Below are 13,742 nucleotides of genomic sequence, written 5' to 3' on the forward strand. Positions count from 1 at the left end.
AAATACCTTCAGAAGCAGCTCACTTTTCATAGTAAAATGCCTCACAGAGACTACAGCGGTAAAGCTGTTCTCACAAGTAAGACTCACTGTACTTATTTCTGAAGGAAATACATGTGTACAATTGCAAGAAATTATTACAGACAAAAATACCCATTAACTCAGTATTTTAATGGAGTCTTTTAAGAGCAGGAGATCATTCTTTGTAATAAACATAGCACAGAGAGTAATACAGGTAATAACAAACTATGTAGACTGAAGGCTATCCTGAAATTTTAAAATACATAAATGGGGGAAATATTAAGGAATGTAAACTACTTACCTTGCAAATACCCTGTCTTTATTTGCTCTTTCTTTACCATACTGCACAGATTGGACCTCTGTTCTCCCACTGGAAAGCAAAACAAAATCAAACCACTAAATCCAACATGATTAAATAACAATTCCTTTTTTGAAATTGAACTATCTCAACAAAATGTCTAAATTCTGTTTTCAGTCATGCTCAAGCAATCGCCTTAGCTTCAGTACAGCATAACCTGAGAAAGCATTTGGTAGAAATGTAGGTCTTCTTTCCAAATAATTTTAGATGTAACAAAAGCTTTTCCTTTTGTTTGCTTTTTTATCCAAAGCAATAAGAAATCTCTGCTTGGATCTCTGGGTAACACATAATAATAGTTCCTGTTATAGCCACTATTAAACATTTACAGCATCTCTTCCATGCTCTTCCTAAACTATTCCCTGAATTGCTAGTAACTTAGTTGCTACTTAGTTTAGCAAAATAACACAAAAAAATTACATGATAAGCACATCAGGATTGTATTCTTCTATGCAACTTGTCAAAACTAAGTTTAGATCTTGGAACTTGCTGACTTTTCATATAAGACCAGATGTCTTATGTCAAATCAAAGATTCTTTATAATATTTCATAATTTGCCTTCTAGAAAAAAATCCCAATTTTTCAGTATCTATCAGCACTTAAGAATTGGTGACAAGATACCAGCAACACTCACTCTTGTAGTCACTTCTCCATTATTGACTTCAGAACAAGCACAGAGCCTCCTACAGGGATATTTACATAATGAAAGCAAAGAATCAGCTATTTCCACCTTCGTATTACAGAACTAGTGGATGTGTGAAGACCTGAGAAACAGGTCAGCTGCAATCTCATGAAATTCAGTGCAGGAAAACACAAAGACTTGCAGCTGAGGAGGAATGACCCCTTGCACAGGCCGAGTGTCAACTGGCTGGAGAGCAGGTTTGCCCAGCACAGGTGAGAGCACATCTGGAATGCTTGGTGGAGTTCCAGAGCTCCACAAGTCAAGCAAAGGGCCACAAAGACAACTGAGGGTCTGCAGCATCTGATGGATGGGGAAAGGCTGAGGGAGCTGGGACTGTTCAGCCTCAGGAAGAGAAGGCTCAGGAGGATCCAATGCCAGAAAGGGAAAGTAAAAAATACAGCCAGATGCTTCTTAAGGGAGTCCAGAGACAGGACAAGAGGCAATGAGCACAAACAGAAATATGAGACATCTTAATCAGGGCAGGCAGCAAGGACAGGGCTACAAAACAACAGCCTCATTACCCACCAAGACAAAAGAAAGTTTTTACATTAAGACAGTTTAACACTGAACCAGGGTGCTCAGAGATGGTGCAGTTTTCCTCCTTGGAGACATTCAAAACCTGGCTGGATATGCTCCTAGGCTACATGCTACAGTGGTCCCTGTTAGAACAGGGCACTGGACTCAATAGTGTCCAGAGCTGCCCTCCAACCTCTGCCATGCTGCAAACCCAGAAAATTTCTCTTTCCAAACCTGCTGCCAGCTAAATTGCTGGGGTTACACATTTTAAACTTAAACAAGCAGTAAGTTGGCTGTATTTGCATCTATTCCTTTCAGATAACTCTATAATTCTATTTGTCCTTCTATAACTGCTACTAATAATTGATTTAAGGTTTTCAGAGAATGCTCCTGCTCTTTTCTCTCTCTTTTTGGGCACTGAACTTGATCTACTATTTTATTGCCTATTCACCCCACATTGTGAAACACCACCAAAACCTTCTACTGTTGATTTCAGATTTTACTACAAAACTGTATCACTTCAGTGCTAACTTCCCTCCACTGTGAAAAAGGAACACACTTGTTTCCCATCTGGTTAAAAGAGATGCTAATACACAGTAAAACTCTTCATGGTTTTCACGATTATTTGGTGGGGAATACTATAAGAACCACTTTGAAAAACCCAATGACAGTGTACAGAAGTCACCTTTGCTCACTAACAGTCTTCTAGATCCCTCTTGGAAGCTTTAATTAAAAAAAAAAATCCTAAATATTCTTTACCATTTCATGCATAGAAGTATTTTAGACCAATGGAAATAGGTTATGTAACAATTCAATAGTTCAAAAATTTCATATCCTCAATTTCTTTCAGAAGTGGAGATAATTCTGTCTAGACCTGTCAGTTCTGTATTTTACTGACTCCTTTTGATCATACAGATGTTGGCTAGAAGTCTCTAGTCCAATCTTTTGCTAACACTAGGTCACCTCTGGCCATGGCTTTGTCTAGCTGACTTTTGAAAGCCTCCACTAACAGAGAACCCACAGCCAGCCCAGTAACTTGTTCCAGCAACACAGCTTTAAAAAAAAAACAAACACTTTGCCTCATGTCCACCCAGAATCTTCATGAATCTTCAATCTTCTGAAATCTCACCTGCCTGTTACCAGCACCTTTGAGTCCATCAGTACTGACATTGCCCTTGAAGTAGCTTTAGGATTGCTGCTGAATTCCTCTTAGTTTCCTCTTCACCAGATTAAAAAAGCCTAGTGCCCTCCACCTCTCTTTGTGGGCCATGTTATTCCTGTTACACTGCCTCTCAACAAGCTCTCAAGCTACTTGCAGAAATTCCAGCCTTTTGGCTGTTCCAGCAACTTTAATGACCTTCCTCGTTTCTATGCAGGTTCCCTTTTCATCTTATGTTAACTTAGGTTGGATGTCATCATCAAAGAGCTGTAATAGTAACCACAATGATTCAGATTCAAAATCTTTACAGAAATGAAAAAGCTTCCTGAAATTCTCTACAGCAACATTGAGTCAAGTCTCAAACACTGTTCAGATCATAGAATGCTCTTTCTCAAATGGGTACTGTGAATGCTGGTCAAAAACAGATGCTATAAACAGTTAGCCATTGAATTACTTTCCTCTTGATACATTTATGCAATTCACAAGTGTGACAGAAATAGCCTGTTATTATGTTTTCTAGCTTTTCATCATGTCCCTTTGTACGTCACAGACACTACTGCCATTCTAGATGGATGATTAGTAGCAGCTCTGTTATTCTCTGTTTCAGGCATGATTTAAACCATTGGCATTCTGCATTACTTGCAGAGACAATTAATTCAGTCACTGAACAGAATTTATTTTTTTTTTTTATAAAAAGTATAAACCAGCAAAACCCAAAACCACCCACTCCAGCATTACAGGGATTATAGTTATTCCACAGTCATTCTGTGCACCTCCAAGCTTTCTGCCTATTATTTTAAGTTCATCCTTAAAGGTTATGGATTTAATTACCTCCTCATTTTCTAAAGTTCTGAGTTTGATACAGAACATGTATGTCCTTTGTTTTCACCTAATTCCTATTTGTATACATGTAGGTAAGTGAGCTTTATTGTACAAGCTTCTTTTCTGTAATTTCTATTTGGTATTTATTTAGCTCTGTTTTGTTGCTGTTGCTGCATGCAGTACCTGAGACTCAACAGTTTTCAAAAAGACCAGGCCAAAGACTTTGAAATTTTAAGACAACATTTTTAAGATAAACATAACCCAGCAGGAAAACAGGCCAAGAAATGCAGCTTGGGAGACAATCTCAGAGCACTAGTGCAATAATGACCACTAATGTAATAATTGTATTTTCAAGCTATCTTAAAAAAATAGTGACATTTGAAACTCAGGCCAACAGGGAAGGGGAACAGTTGCAGGATTCAAAACCTACTTGAACTGCATTTGAATGTAGATTCTAGATCAGTCCCCAAGCTCACTACTCACATTTTTTCTCATATATTTCAAATCAGCACTTACCAGTACCGGAACTTGGAACCCAAAGTGAAATAATGTGCAAAAAAGTTCTTCTGAGGTGGGAGTGGTCTGTCCAAACGGAAGAATGTGTGATGCTCCACACAAGCTTTCCACAAATTCTTACATGCTCGGTAATTCACCATATTGAATCCCAGTAATGTTTCTCTAGATTCATGCTAAAAAATGAGAAAAATGTATTTTAGATAAGAATTGTTCAAAGTTCTTTTTGAAACTAAGAAATATTGTTGGCTTTGGGGTATTTTTTTAAAATAATGCTTTTTGAAGTGGGACTCTAATTTTCTATTAACTTTATGTACAACAAACCCTTTTGGAATACCTTTAAAATTTCTTTAAAGAATTTTTTTGTTCCCCTGAGTTATTTTTGTTTTAAAAACAGCCTGCTCAAAGGTTAACAGTCTGTTTAGTTACACAGAAACAAGTCTAAAAGGTATGACCCAAACTATATGAAAAGAATTCCATGATTTGGGAGCTCAAAGACAATGTGCCTCTCTGTTGAAAACTACAGTTAAAATGAGTAATTGTCATGAACATGCGGCAGTTGAAGACTGGGAACAGGTATCGATCTCAAGAGCAACTGACAGTTTCTACTTCTAAATGATTGATTAGATTCCTGGGAAATGCAAAAAGCAAAATGGCAAAGCAAGCTAAGCTATTCTGCTTGTTGAGAGAGCTTGATAACAACCTCTGTAGGTCCAGAAATATCAGCAGCATTTTTCTTTCTCTTCACAGTACTAAATTCTCCCCAACATTTTGCACACCTCAACTGATTTAACTTAGCAGCAAAGTCCTTTTCCAGGTTAAGGTTTTGTTGGTCTGCTCATCTTCAGATCTGCTGAGAAACCAAGGCACAGAGACCTGCAACTCTTCCCCCAGTGTTATATTCAGGAACAAGAATGACACTATTTTCAGCCACAGGACAAATTTACAGCACAATAAAATGGATTTAAAACAAACAGCAAATTCTAACTCCTTATTGATGAAATTTAAGAAATTATATTCAAGACACTAAATCCTGGTATTTTAATTCAATTACAAAGATTACTTATATCTGTTTTTAATTTCCAAGTAATGCCAACTGTTCCCCATATTTTCTAGCCATGTGAACAGAACGATTTAAAAATCAGAAATCAGAAACAAGATAACAGACATTAAGCCCATTACCTATGCAGTTATAAAAGGCTTTACCAACAACATAAAAGTCAAACAATATAAACAAGGTAGATTACTATTCTGCAAGAGAGCAACTATGTATAATTATGGACTGCCTTTATCTGGATCCAGTAAAGGATGAAACAGCTAAAATTTTAGATTCCATCAACAAGTAATCATGATGTAGCAAATTTTCATGTTCTGTCAGCCTTTTAAACAGTTGGAAAAGAAAATTTGACAAATTACATGAGCTGGTGATCATGCATTTAATGTCATTCAAAGTATTATAATTACGGGTTGGGGGGAAAAAATATAACCTGCTGTTTCCCCTAGTTTGTATTCCAGAAACGAGCTGATCTGAATCTCATTCCACCATCTGATCAGCAGATCAGACATGAAGCATGAAGGAGGAGCTGGTGTGGCAGGATGAGAAGGAGCTGCAGCAAGATCAACTTAATTGTAATGCAAGACACCACTTTCACAGGAACTTGGTGTGCTAGAGCTTTAAAGGTACCTTAACAATAGTTCTATTCACAGCTTTTAAAGCTTTCATTGCAGTGCAGGGAGAACTGATCCTCAAACCCTACCCTTCATCTCAATTACAGCTAGGAAACATTGTTTAAGATAAAGAATAATTTATGATATTGGCTCATAAGTGCACTCATCCCTCCCCTATTCACCCTTGAAGGTTCTGTAATATTCCAATATAACTTGGGCACTTGAAATTCATCTTAGCTGAGATTCTGGGTGCAAGATCTAGTTCTACTGCTGGATTTAGAGAAAGGCTGCCCCTGTATTCCTTGGAAACAGCAGGCTTGAATCAATGTGGGCTCAGCACAGGACCCCAAGCTGACATTTGCAATATCCATGGTAGTTCAGCTGAAAGCACATAAAGTAACAGGACAGTTATACTGCAGCCCTGCAGCCCAAGGAATGCTTTTACAGCACAAGGCTCCAGCAAGATGCAGAATGCTCTATGGTCTGATAATAACATGCAGGCATTTCAGGGGGTTATGTCTGCTGTGTCAGACAGTGTCAGAGAGTCACAACAGGATTCTGCTCCAAAATTATTATCTTACTAATTGTGTCTGTGGTTTTTATTAAAGAGAGGAAAACAGTCTGCTTGCCATGGAGAGCAAGAGTGAAGCAGCTGGGATGCAATACTGGTAATGAAGATCTGAGCCCCAGCACAAAACTACAGTAAGACAAATAGAGGTAGGATATAGTGAAGTCCAAGTCATCTTTGTGATTCCTATTACTAAAAACACAAACCCAACAAAAAAAGAAGCCTGGATACTGGTGCTTCTCTCACACAGAACAGCTCAATACTTGAATAAGCACCTTGAGTGGGGCCATTCATTCAAACCCACCTTTGCCTGCCTTGAAACAGTGACTCCAGAGCACTGCTCCAATGTCTTGCTGCTCAGGAAAGAAACTGAGTTGAAAAACTTACTCTCTAATGAGACTCTTTTACTTTGGCTAAACAAAGAAAAATCTCAGAAAAAAACCCCAGAAATTCCCTACCTCATCTCAGAGAGACAAACAGACTTGTGCTTTATAAATTAGGCAGCAATCAAGTAGGCATCTAACGAATGCCAGTGCTACTTAAGATCAAGTATGTACTTGGGCAGATAAGCCCATGCACCACCTTGTGATTTCAGACCAAGTTCTTTCTAAAAGTCAGTCAAAAAAAGACAAAATTCAAAGCACAAACTTCAGATACATAACCCATAATTTAAAAAAATAAAATCAATTATCTTGGCCACTCACTGAAACCAGGTTTCAGTTATGGCCAGAAACCTATCGTATTTTTAGTTCCTGAATCAAGTAATTTTTCAGTGGACATTTGCCTTCTTGAAGAGCAAAAGAAAATGTTGAACAACTTCTTTGGCTGTTAAAGAATCAAGATCACAAAAACATGCTGGATGGCATTAAGAGCTTGATGCTGGCTATTGATATTACTACAGCCAAGGGTGCAACTAAATAGAACCAGAGAAGTTTAGGGAAACTTCTAGAAAAACGAAACTACTGAATTATTCTTAAGCAGCTTCAAAGCATGTAAGGGAAGCAGCATACAGAGCAGGCAGAACAAAGTAAGGTACAATGGAAAAAAATGCTGTTGAAGTAATGGCTCAGGGGGCTTCTAATGTTGCATGAAGAAGTCTTACATATAACATACTTTTCCCCCACAAAATCATAAAAAAAAAATGAAGAAAAAAACCTACTCCAGTGGATATATGCTCCAGCCATATGATTGTCAGAATACTCCACCAGCTTCCCCTCAAGATTGTATTATACTACCACTGGAAAATGACTGTGACATTCAACTGCTTCATCTCTCTTCATTTAAGTGATTTATTTAAACACAGATATAATCTAATGAAAGTAGGCAAATAATTCTTTACTTATGTTGATGCCTTTAAGCTATGCCAAGTCAGCGAATAAAATTAATAGGCGATTCTGAGATAAGGCACTTGCACTTTTGAGGACAGTTGCAATTAAAAGCTCTCAACACTTATTAGCAGTATTTGAAAAATATCTTTTTAGAATTATATAAACGTATATGTAACGCAGTTGGGAAAAAATAAAACCAGTGGAAAATTCCTTTCCCAAGTCCACTAATTTAATATTCTACAGCATCTCAGCTTTGCATTCAAATAAATGCAGTTTCTCAGATGTACAATTTGTTATATATTTACACACCAGTTTGAAACACATCATCAGCATACCATGAATGTATTTCCCCTGTCATATCGTAAATAGGTGATTTAAAATATGCACTCAAAGCACTAGACCAGAGATATTTTACATACCAAATGTGCAATCACTGAGTCACTTCACCTAGTTTCTGCTGCCTGAAGAGAGTCATTTAGGCTCCCTTTATTGTTAATGAGAGAGAAAACAAAAGCAAAAGGAAAAATATACCACCAGAGAACAACTTATTCCATCCTAAAACATACTTCCTGTTCAGGCAAGATGTTTCAGCCTTTGCACGTGATTATTACAGAAGAAATGTAATGATGAGCTTTGGTGAGCCAAGTATCACGAATCAGAAAATATGTTCTTTTAACCTAACTGAAACTGAATATAGGTGAGATGAATCTTATCCTATGAATCTAGTCATGGAAAGTAACTCTGGAAACAATAATTTTAATATTAGCTGTGATTAAAAAATTAGTTTAAGTATGACTTCTTTGGAAGCCAAATTTGAGCTTTGATCTTAAGATATTCATGACTCAGAATAAATGAAAATTAAGTTCCTGCCACCAGTTTTCATCTGATACACAGAGTTTAAAAAAAAACACTACAAGGCTTTTTAATTTGTCAGCTTGGATAAGGTGTCTCAGAAGAGAAATGACATTAATTATATAAACTACATTTTCATGCAAGTAACAATATGTAGAGTATTAAAAAGCAACAGAGAAATAAGATGAGAATTCTGTCTTAGTATTACCTTCTATTATAAGCAGGTTTCTTTTCTGCAGAAAATAGAGGAAATACTCAAGTACACAGTACCCAATCCTATTTTATATCTAGGTATCTTAATCTTCAGGGTCCTGAACTCTGCTACCACAGCATTTTCATCAAGTTCTAATTTAGGAAACAACTGCAGTCCATAATTTCTGAATTCCAAAAAAACCCCAAATTCTCATCTCACATGCAAATACAACTTTCCTGCAGTGGTAATGGAATTGGTATCATGACAAAATTTGACCTCAGCCTGCCTTTGAGAAGAAGCCTGTAGCTCCGGTGGGGTTTTACAAAAATGCTGTGTCACCCCAATAAAACACTCCCCCTCCACCTTTTTTGTATCGCCACTTTTCTGCTCACGTTGCATGATGTCTGCTCACATTGACAGACCTGCTCCCTTCATGATTTTGAAGGATCTGCTTTTAAGATACACCTACTGATACTCCTTTTAAGATACTCCTTTAAGATGCTCCTGTTTTCAGCACTAGTAGCAGTCACCAGACATTGGCCTGTCCTGACAGAACAGGTCTCTTCTTTAACCACATTGTCTCAAAACCTGGATCAGCCTTACAGTACTCAAGATGCATTTCTGCCTAGAGTCATCTTTTATATCTGGTCTGTAACCTTGCATTTCAAGTCTTCAAATCACAGAATCACAAAACATTAAGGGTTGGAAGAGACCTTAAAGATCATGTAATCCCAACCCACCTGCCATGGGCAGGGACACCACCTACCAGACCAGGTTGTTCAACCTGGCCTTGAACACTGCCAGGGCTGGGGCATCCACAACCTGTTCCAGTGTCTCACCATCCGCACAGTAAATCCTCTCAGATGTAAGAATTGCAAAAAACCTCTTAACTAATCTGACAGGTTAATCACAAGGTTATATTTTTAATAAATTCCTCCATCTTTCCCCAGTGCTGTGTCTGTGATGGAAGCTCATCTCTCAGGGGCACAGAACAATCAATTTCTTGCTGAATTAAATGCTCGGTGGTCCTGTGGCATTTCATGGGGTAGCAAACACACACCTCAAGCAGTGAAACATTCAGCTCCAACTTTTTCCACAAGAAATTCAGAAGCAGGCATAAAAATATAGCATATGTAATTTAAAACTACAAAGGAATTCTTATCTCCTCTGTTTACGTATAAGTAATAAAGTCATCATGCATTACCAAATCTGAATAATACAAATCAAAATGTTTATCAAACATTAATTTACAAGCATATATACAACTGAAGCAGCACTAAGCACTACCTTTACTTTGAGTCTGGTTTTTAATGAAATTTAAATATAATATTGATTTACTTTCAACCTTTTCCACATTTATCTTTCATAAACAAGTTACACTTCCTGCATACAAATGTAAAACTAAAAGTATCTAAAATATAAGGCAAATCAAATGAAAAAGAAAACTTATAAAGTATTCTAATGGTCTATCTGCAACACAAAAGAGACAGAATGTTGGTGAAACGGGACTTTTAATTGCAAAAAAACCAAATAATCAGCATAGTATCAGTCAGTATAATGCAGACAGGCAGCAGAAGAGATGTCATTGCTTCCAGATCAAATTTAAGACAGTACTCACCAGTTCTTTCCTAAGTTGAATAAAAAACTGCTTGCACTTAAAAGAAATCTTTACAATCTTCAACCTAAATGAAAAACAAAACCACAATATTAAAATCTTTTATATCCTGAATAATGGTTAAAGGCTTAAATACACCTACTGAAAATATACTTTCTAGAGAGAACATATTTCCCTTCCATGGACAAAAAAAAAGGTATCAAGGATTACATAAAATAGTTTGTATAATTTGAGATTTATGAGCTGTGTATTTATGTTATCCATCAAATTCACTTGTTTACATCCCAAACCCAAGGCAGTTGCTAATTTTGGTATCTTTTCCCCATTCCAAAGCCCAAAGAGCTTTTCTATCCTCAGGTCATTCCAGGCAGATGTTCTCTTTTCTCAGGCTGCTTTCATTATCCCTTAGAATATGAAAAAAATCCTTTGAACTTCACCTGATCCCTGAAAAACATTCTTTCTATATGATCTTACATGTCTTTAAATATTACCAGAACTTGTTTTAGTAAAATAGTTAAGATAAGATATAAGCACAAAGATAGGACTCACAACCTTAAAAAAAATGATCACACCATTAGGAGGAAAAAACCATTTACAATATCACATGACAGGGAAAAATCTGCCTACAGACATGTTCACCTTTCAGGTTATCTATAAACATATGAAATACTGACACTAATTCCAGACTGTTTTAGATGGTCACTCTAATAGTAGTTATACAAAATGGGAAAAGACAGGCTGTATTTTCATCACAATCTAATGATACACTTCTTCAAAGAAATGTAATATTATGATAGTCCATATATTTTATTAAATATACAGGAGCATCGCTTTGGTCAAGTAAAAAGGTGAGGTTCAAACTGTAAAAAGAAAAACATAGTAACTTTTATTACTTGAAAAATGAACAACCAATAAAATACTGCAAACTGACTGGAATTACTACTTGCATATTTATCACTTGCTGAATAAAAAACCCTTAAGACCAGGAAAGATGAGAAGCAAAACATTTAACAGACACCTAAGTTGGGTATCTATATATAGAAATTATCTTCTTAACTAAATCAAATAAAGACATTTTTCTCCAGGGGATTATTTCGAGCAGGAACGTAAGTGGGATGTCCTAATTTGTTGGGAGAGTCTTTATCTGCAGTAACATGAAGACACTCCATGAATATTAGTGTTTAAATTATGGTTATTTACATATTTTCCCATTTTTTTTCTTTCCCAGCATTGCTATTAGTTTAACAGTTAACCATAAAAACATAAAAAAAAAAAGCAGTAGCAATAACTGTCCCATTTGTTAGTTGGGTTTTTTTTTTTAATTCTTAACAAATTCTTGCTATCAGAGTTAGTTTCTCAAGGATTTGAGACTTAAAGGTGAGTTGTATCTTATCTACTGAAATCAAATTATTCCCCTGGCAATGCACCAATCTTCTTAGAACCTCTTGTGACAAAAACCTGCTTAAGGATAATGTAGGATGGGTCATATGTTTGCTGGATAGGACATACACTAGTGATTATTAACAGTCTGACTGTGGGAAAAACAGAAAAAAATTAGACTATTTAGGCTGCAGCTAATCAACAAGTAAGTTATTACTAATTTTTCTAACACTTTGGTGTACAGGGCAATTAAAAGAACATTTTAATATATACTTTTTCTAAAAATCGATCTCCATACACTTTGCATACACATATCAGATTTACTTAGCAATTATTCCATTTATAAAAACATTTACTATCTCTCACTCTTTGGAGTTTCCTCTTCTGCTAAAGAAATTACTACCCTTGGTAATTTATAAACTCAAGGAGAATAATACATACGGGGTCTTAATGTCATCCCATAATTTAGGCTTACAGAGTGAGGTCAGCTGACTTTTAAGCCTGAAACCATTTGGAACAGACTCAAAGCTGTAACATTAGCCAATAAGGTCTAATTCAACTCAAAAGAGCCACCACTCAAGTACAAAGAAATGACTCAGCAAAGCTGATTCCCAGCTATTTCAAAAAAATACAGCAGATGAGAGAGTTCCTATGCAGTGCTAACACCCTGCTAGGCACTGAGTGAGCACATCCATACTCAGCCCAAGGAAAAGGCATCCTGTCTATGCTTCCTGTCTCTGACTGTTGGCAATGCTGAATATACAAGGAAAAGCGTAAGAACAGGCAGGCATCAATATTATTTTCCTGGTATGATTTTCCCATCTACAGTCACCGCAGACATCCTAAATAAGAAAATATATCTTTTTAAATTAAGAGATATTTGAAATCCTAGTCTAAAATGCAGATTGTCCTCAAACATGTGGAAGGAATCTCCTGATACCAAGCCCTGGTTCTCACAAGGGATCTGCCACCCCAACCCTTGGGAGGTGATAAGGTAGGACATGAGCAATCCAGCAAATTTCTTGAGCAACACCTCTTGGACACAGGTTCTGGACCAGTCACCCAGGGAAGATGCTCAAGGTAGCTCAACTCACAAACAAGAAAGGATTGTCCAGATTTAGTAGCCAAAGACAAACAGGGCTCCAGCAGCTGGGAGATGGTGAAGCTAAAGATCTGAAAGGAAGGGGAGGGATGCAGCAGAATAAACCATGGGTTCAGGAGAGGGAACTCCAGTTTGTTCAGAGCTCTGGTGGGCAAAATCCCACAGAAGCTGCCTTTGGGTCACAGGAACAGGTAGTCAGTCTTAAAGGACAATCTTCTCAATCCAGAACAATACTGATGTGCTAGAAAAGATGCAAGCATGAGAAGAGGCCAGCCAAGATGCACTCAGAACTGCTGACTGGGCTCAAACACAAGAAGAAGTGTACAAGATGTGTAAGCAGGATCAGATCATCAAGGAAGAGCACAGTACCACCTAATCATTGAAGGACAAAACCAGGAGATCCACAGCACAACTGCGATTACAACCGGCACTGGATGCAAAAGGCATCAAAGCTTTCCAGAGATACGTCAACCACAAACAACAGGCTGAGGAAAGCATGTTTCCAACTGCTGAACAGGTGGTCTAGTAACAAAGGAAAGGCTGATCTACTCCATGATCTTCTCCTTTGGTCTTCAATCTCCTTGGATTCCCAGGTCTCTGTGCCTGGTAGCAAAGTTTAGGGAAAGGAAGAATTATACACAATACAAGAAGATCAAGTTAGGACACATGGATTAAAGACAGTGTCCTTTGTTTTCCTCTATTCCTCACTTGTCTTCCTCCTGTTTAATATCTCCCCATGATCAAAAGGTTCATAAAAAGCAATTTAGATATAAAATCAAATTAAGAGTGAGAGGGCAAAATTTTACTTGAGTCTTCTCTAAGCAATACAGTTAAATCTTTATTTCATCCCACATACATGCATTTCTATCCTCTCACTTGTCACAAAACTCAGGAGTACTGAAAAACAGGTATCCAAATATCTACTATACCTATAAAGCACTAGGAAGACACTACACAGCTCCAGCTGCATA

At 37.1% G+C, this 13,742-nt stretch overlaps 1 protein-coding gene across 3 annotated transcripts in view; it reads right to left on the reverse strand.

Annotated features, from left to right (window-relative positions):
* The window catches only part of PTPN4 (protein tyrosine phosphatase non-receptor type 4), a 71,005-nt gene that overhangs the window by 37,547 nt on the left and 19,716 nt on the right, over positions 1 to 13,742 (reverse strand). For all 3 annotated transcript variants that reach the window (XR_004082014.1, XM_005415772.3, XM_031059036.1), the window contains exons 10-12: positions 10,293 to 10,356; positions 4,069 to 4,241; positions 320 to 388 (exon numbers count right to left, since the gene is read on the reverse strand). Coding sequence is in view for 2 of the 3 variants with exons in the window: in XM_005415772.3 (XP_005415829.1) it covers positions 320 to 388; positions 4,069 to 4,241; positions 10,293 to 10,356 (306 nt within the window). In the remaining variant the exon portion in view is untranslated. The remainder of the gene's footprint in view (positions 1 to 319; positions 389 to 4,068; positions 4,242 to 10,292; positions 10,357 to 13,742) is intronic.

The sequence above is a fragment of the Geospiza fortis genome, unplaced genomic scaffold, assembly GCF_000277835.1.
Source record: "Geospiza fortis unplaced genomic scaffold, GeoFor_1.0 scaffold112, whole genome shotgun sequence".
NCBI classification, from domain to species: domain Eukaryota; kingdom Metazoa; phylum Chordata; class Aves; order Passeriformes; family Thraupidae; genus Geospiza; species Geospiza fortis.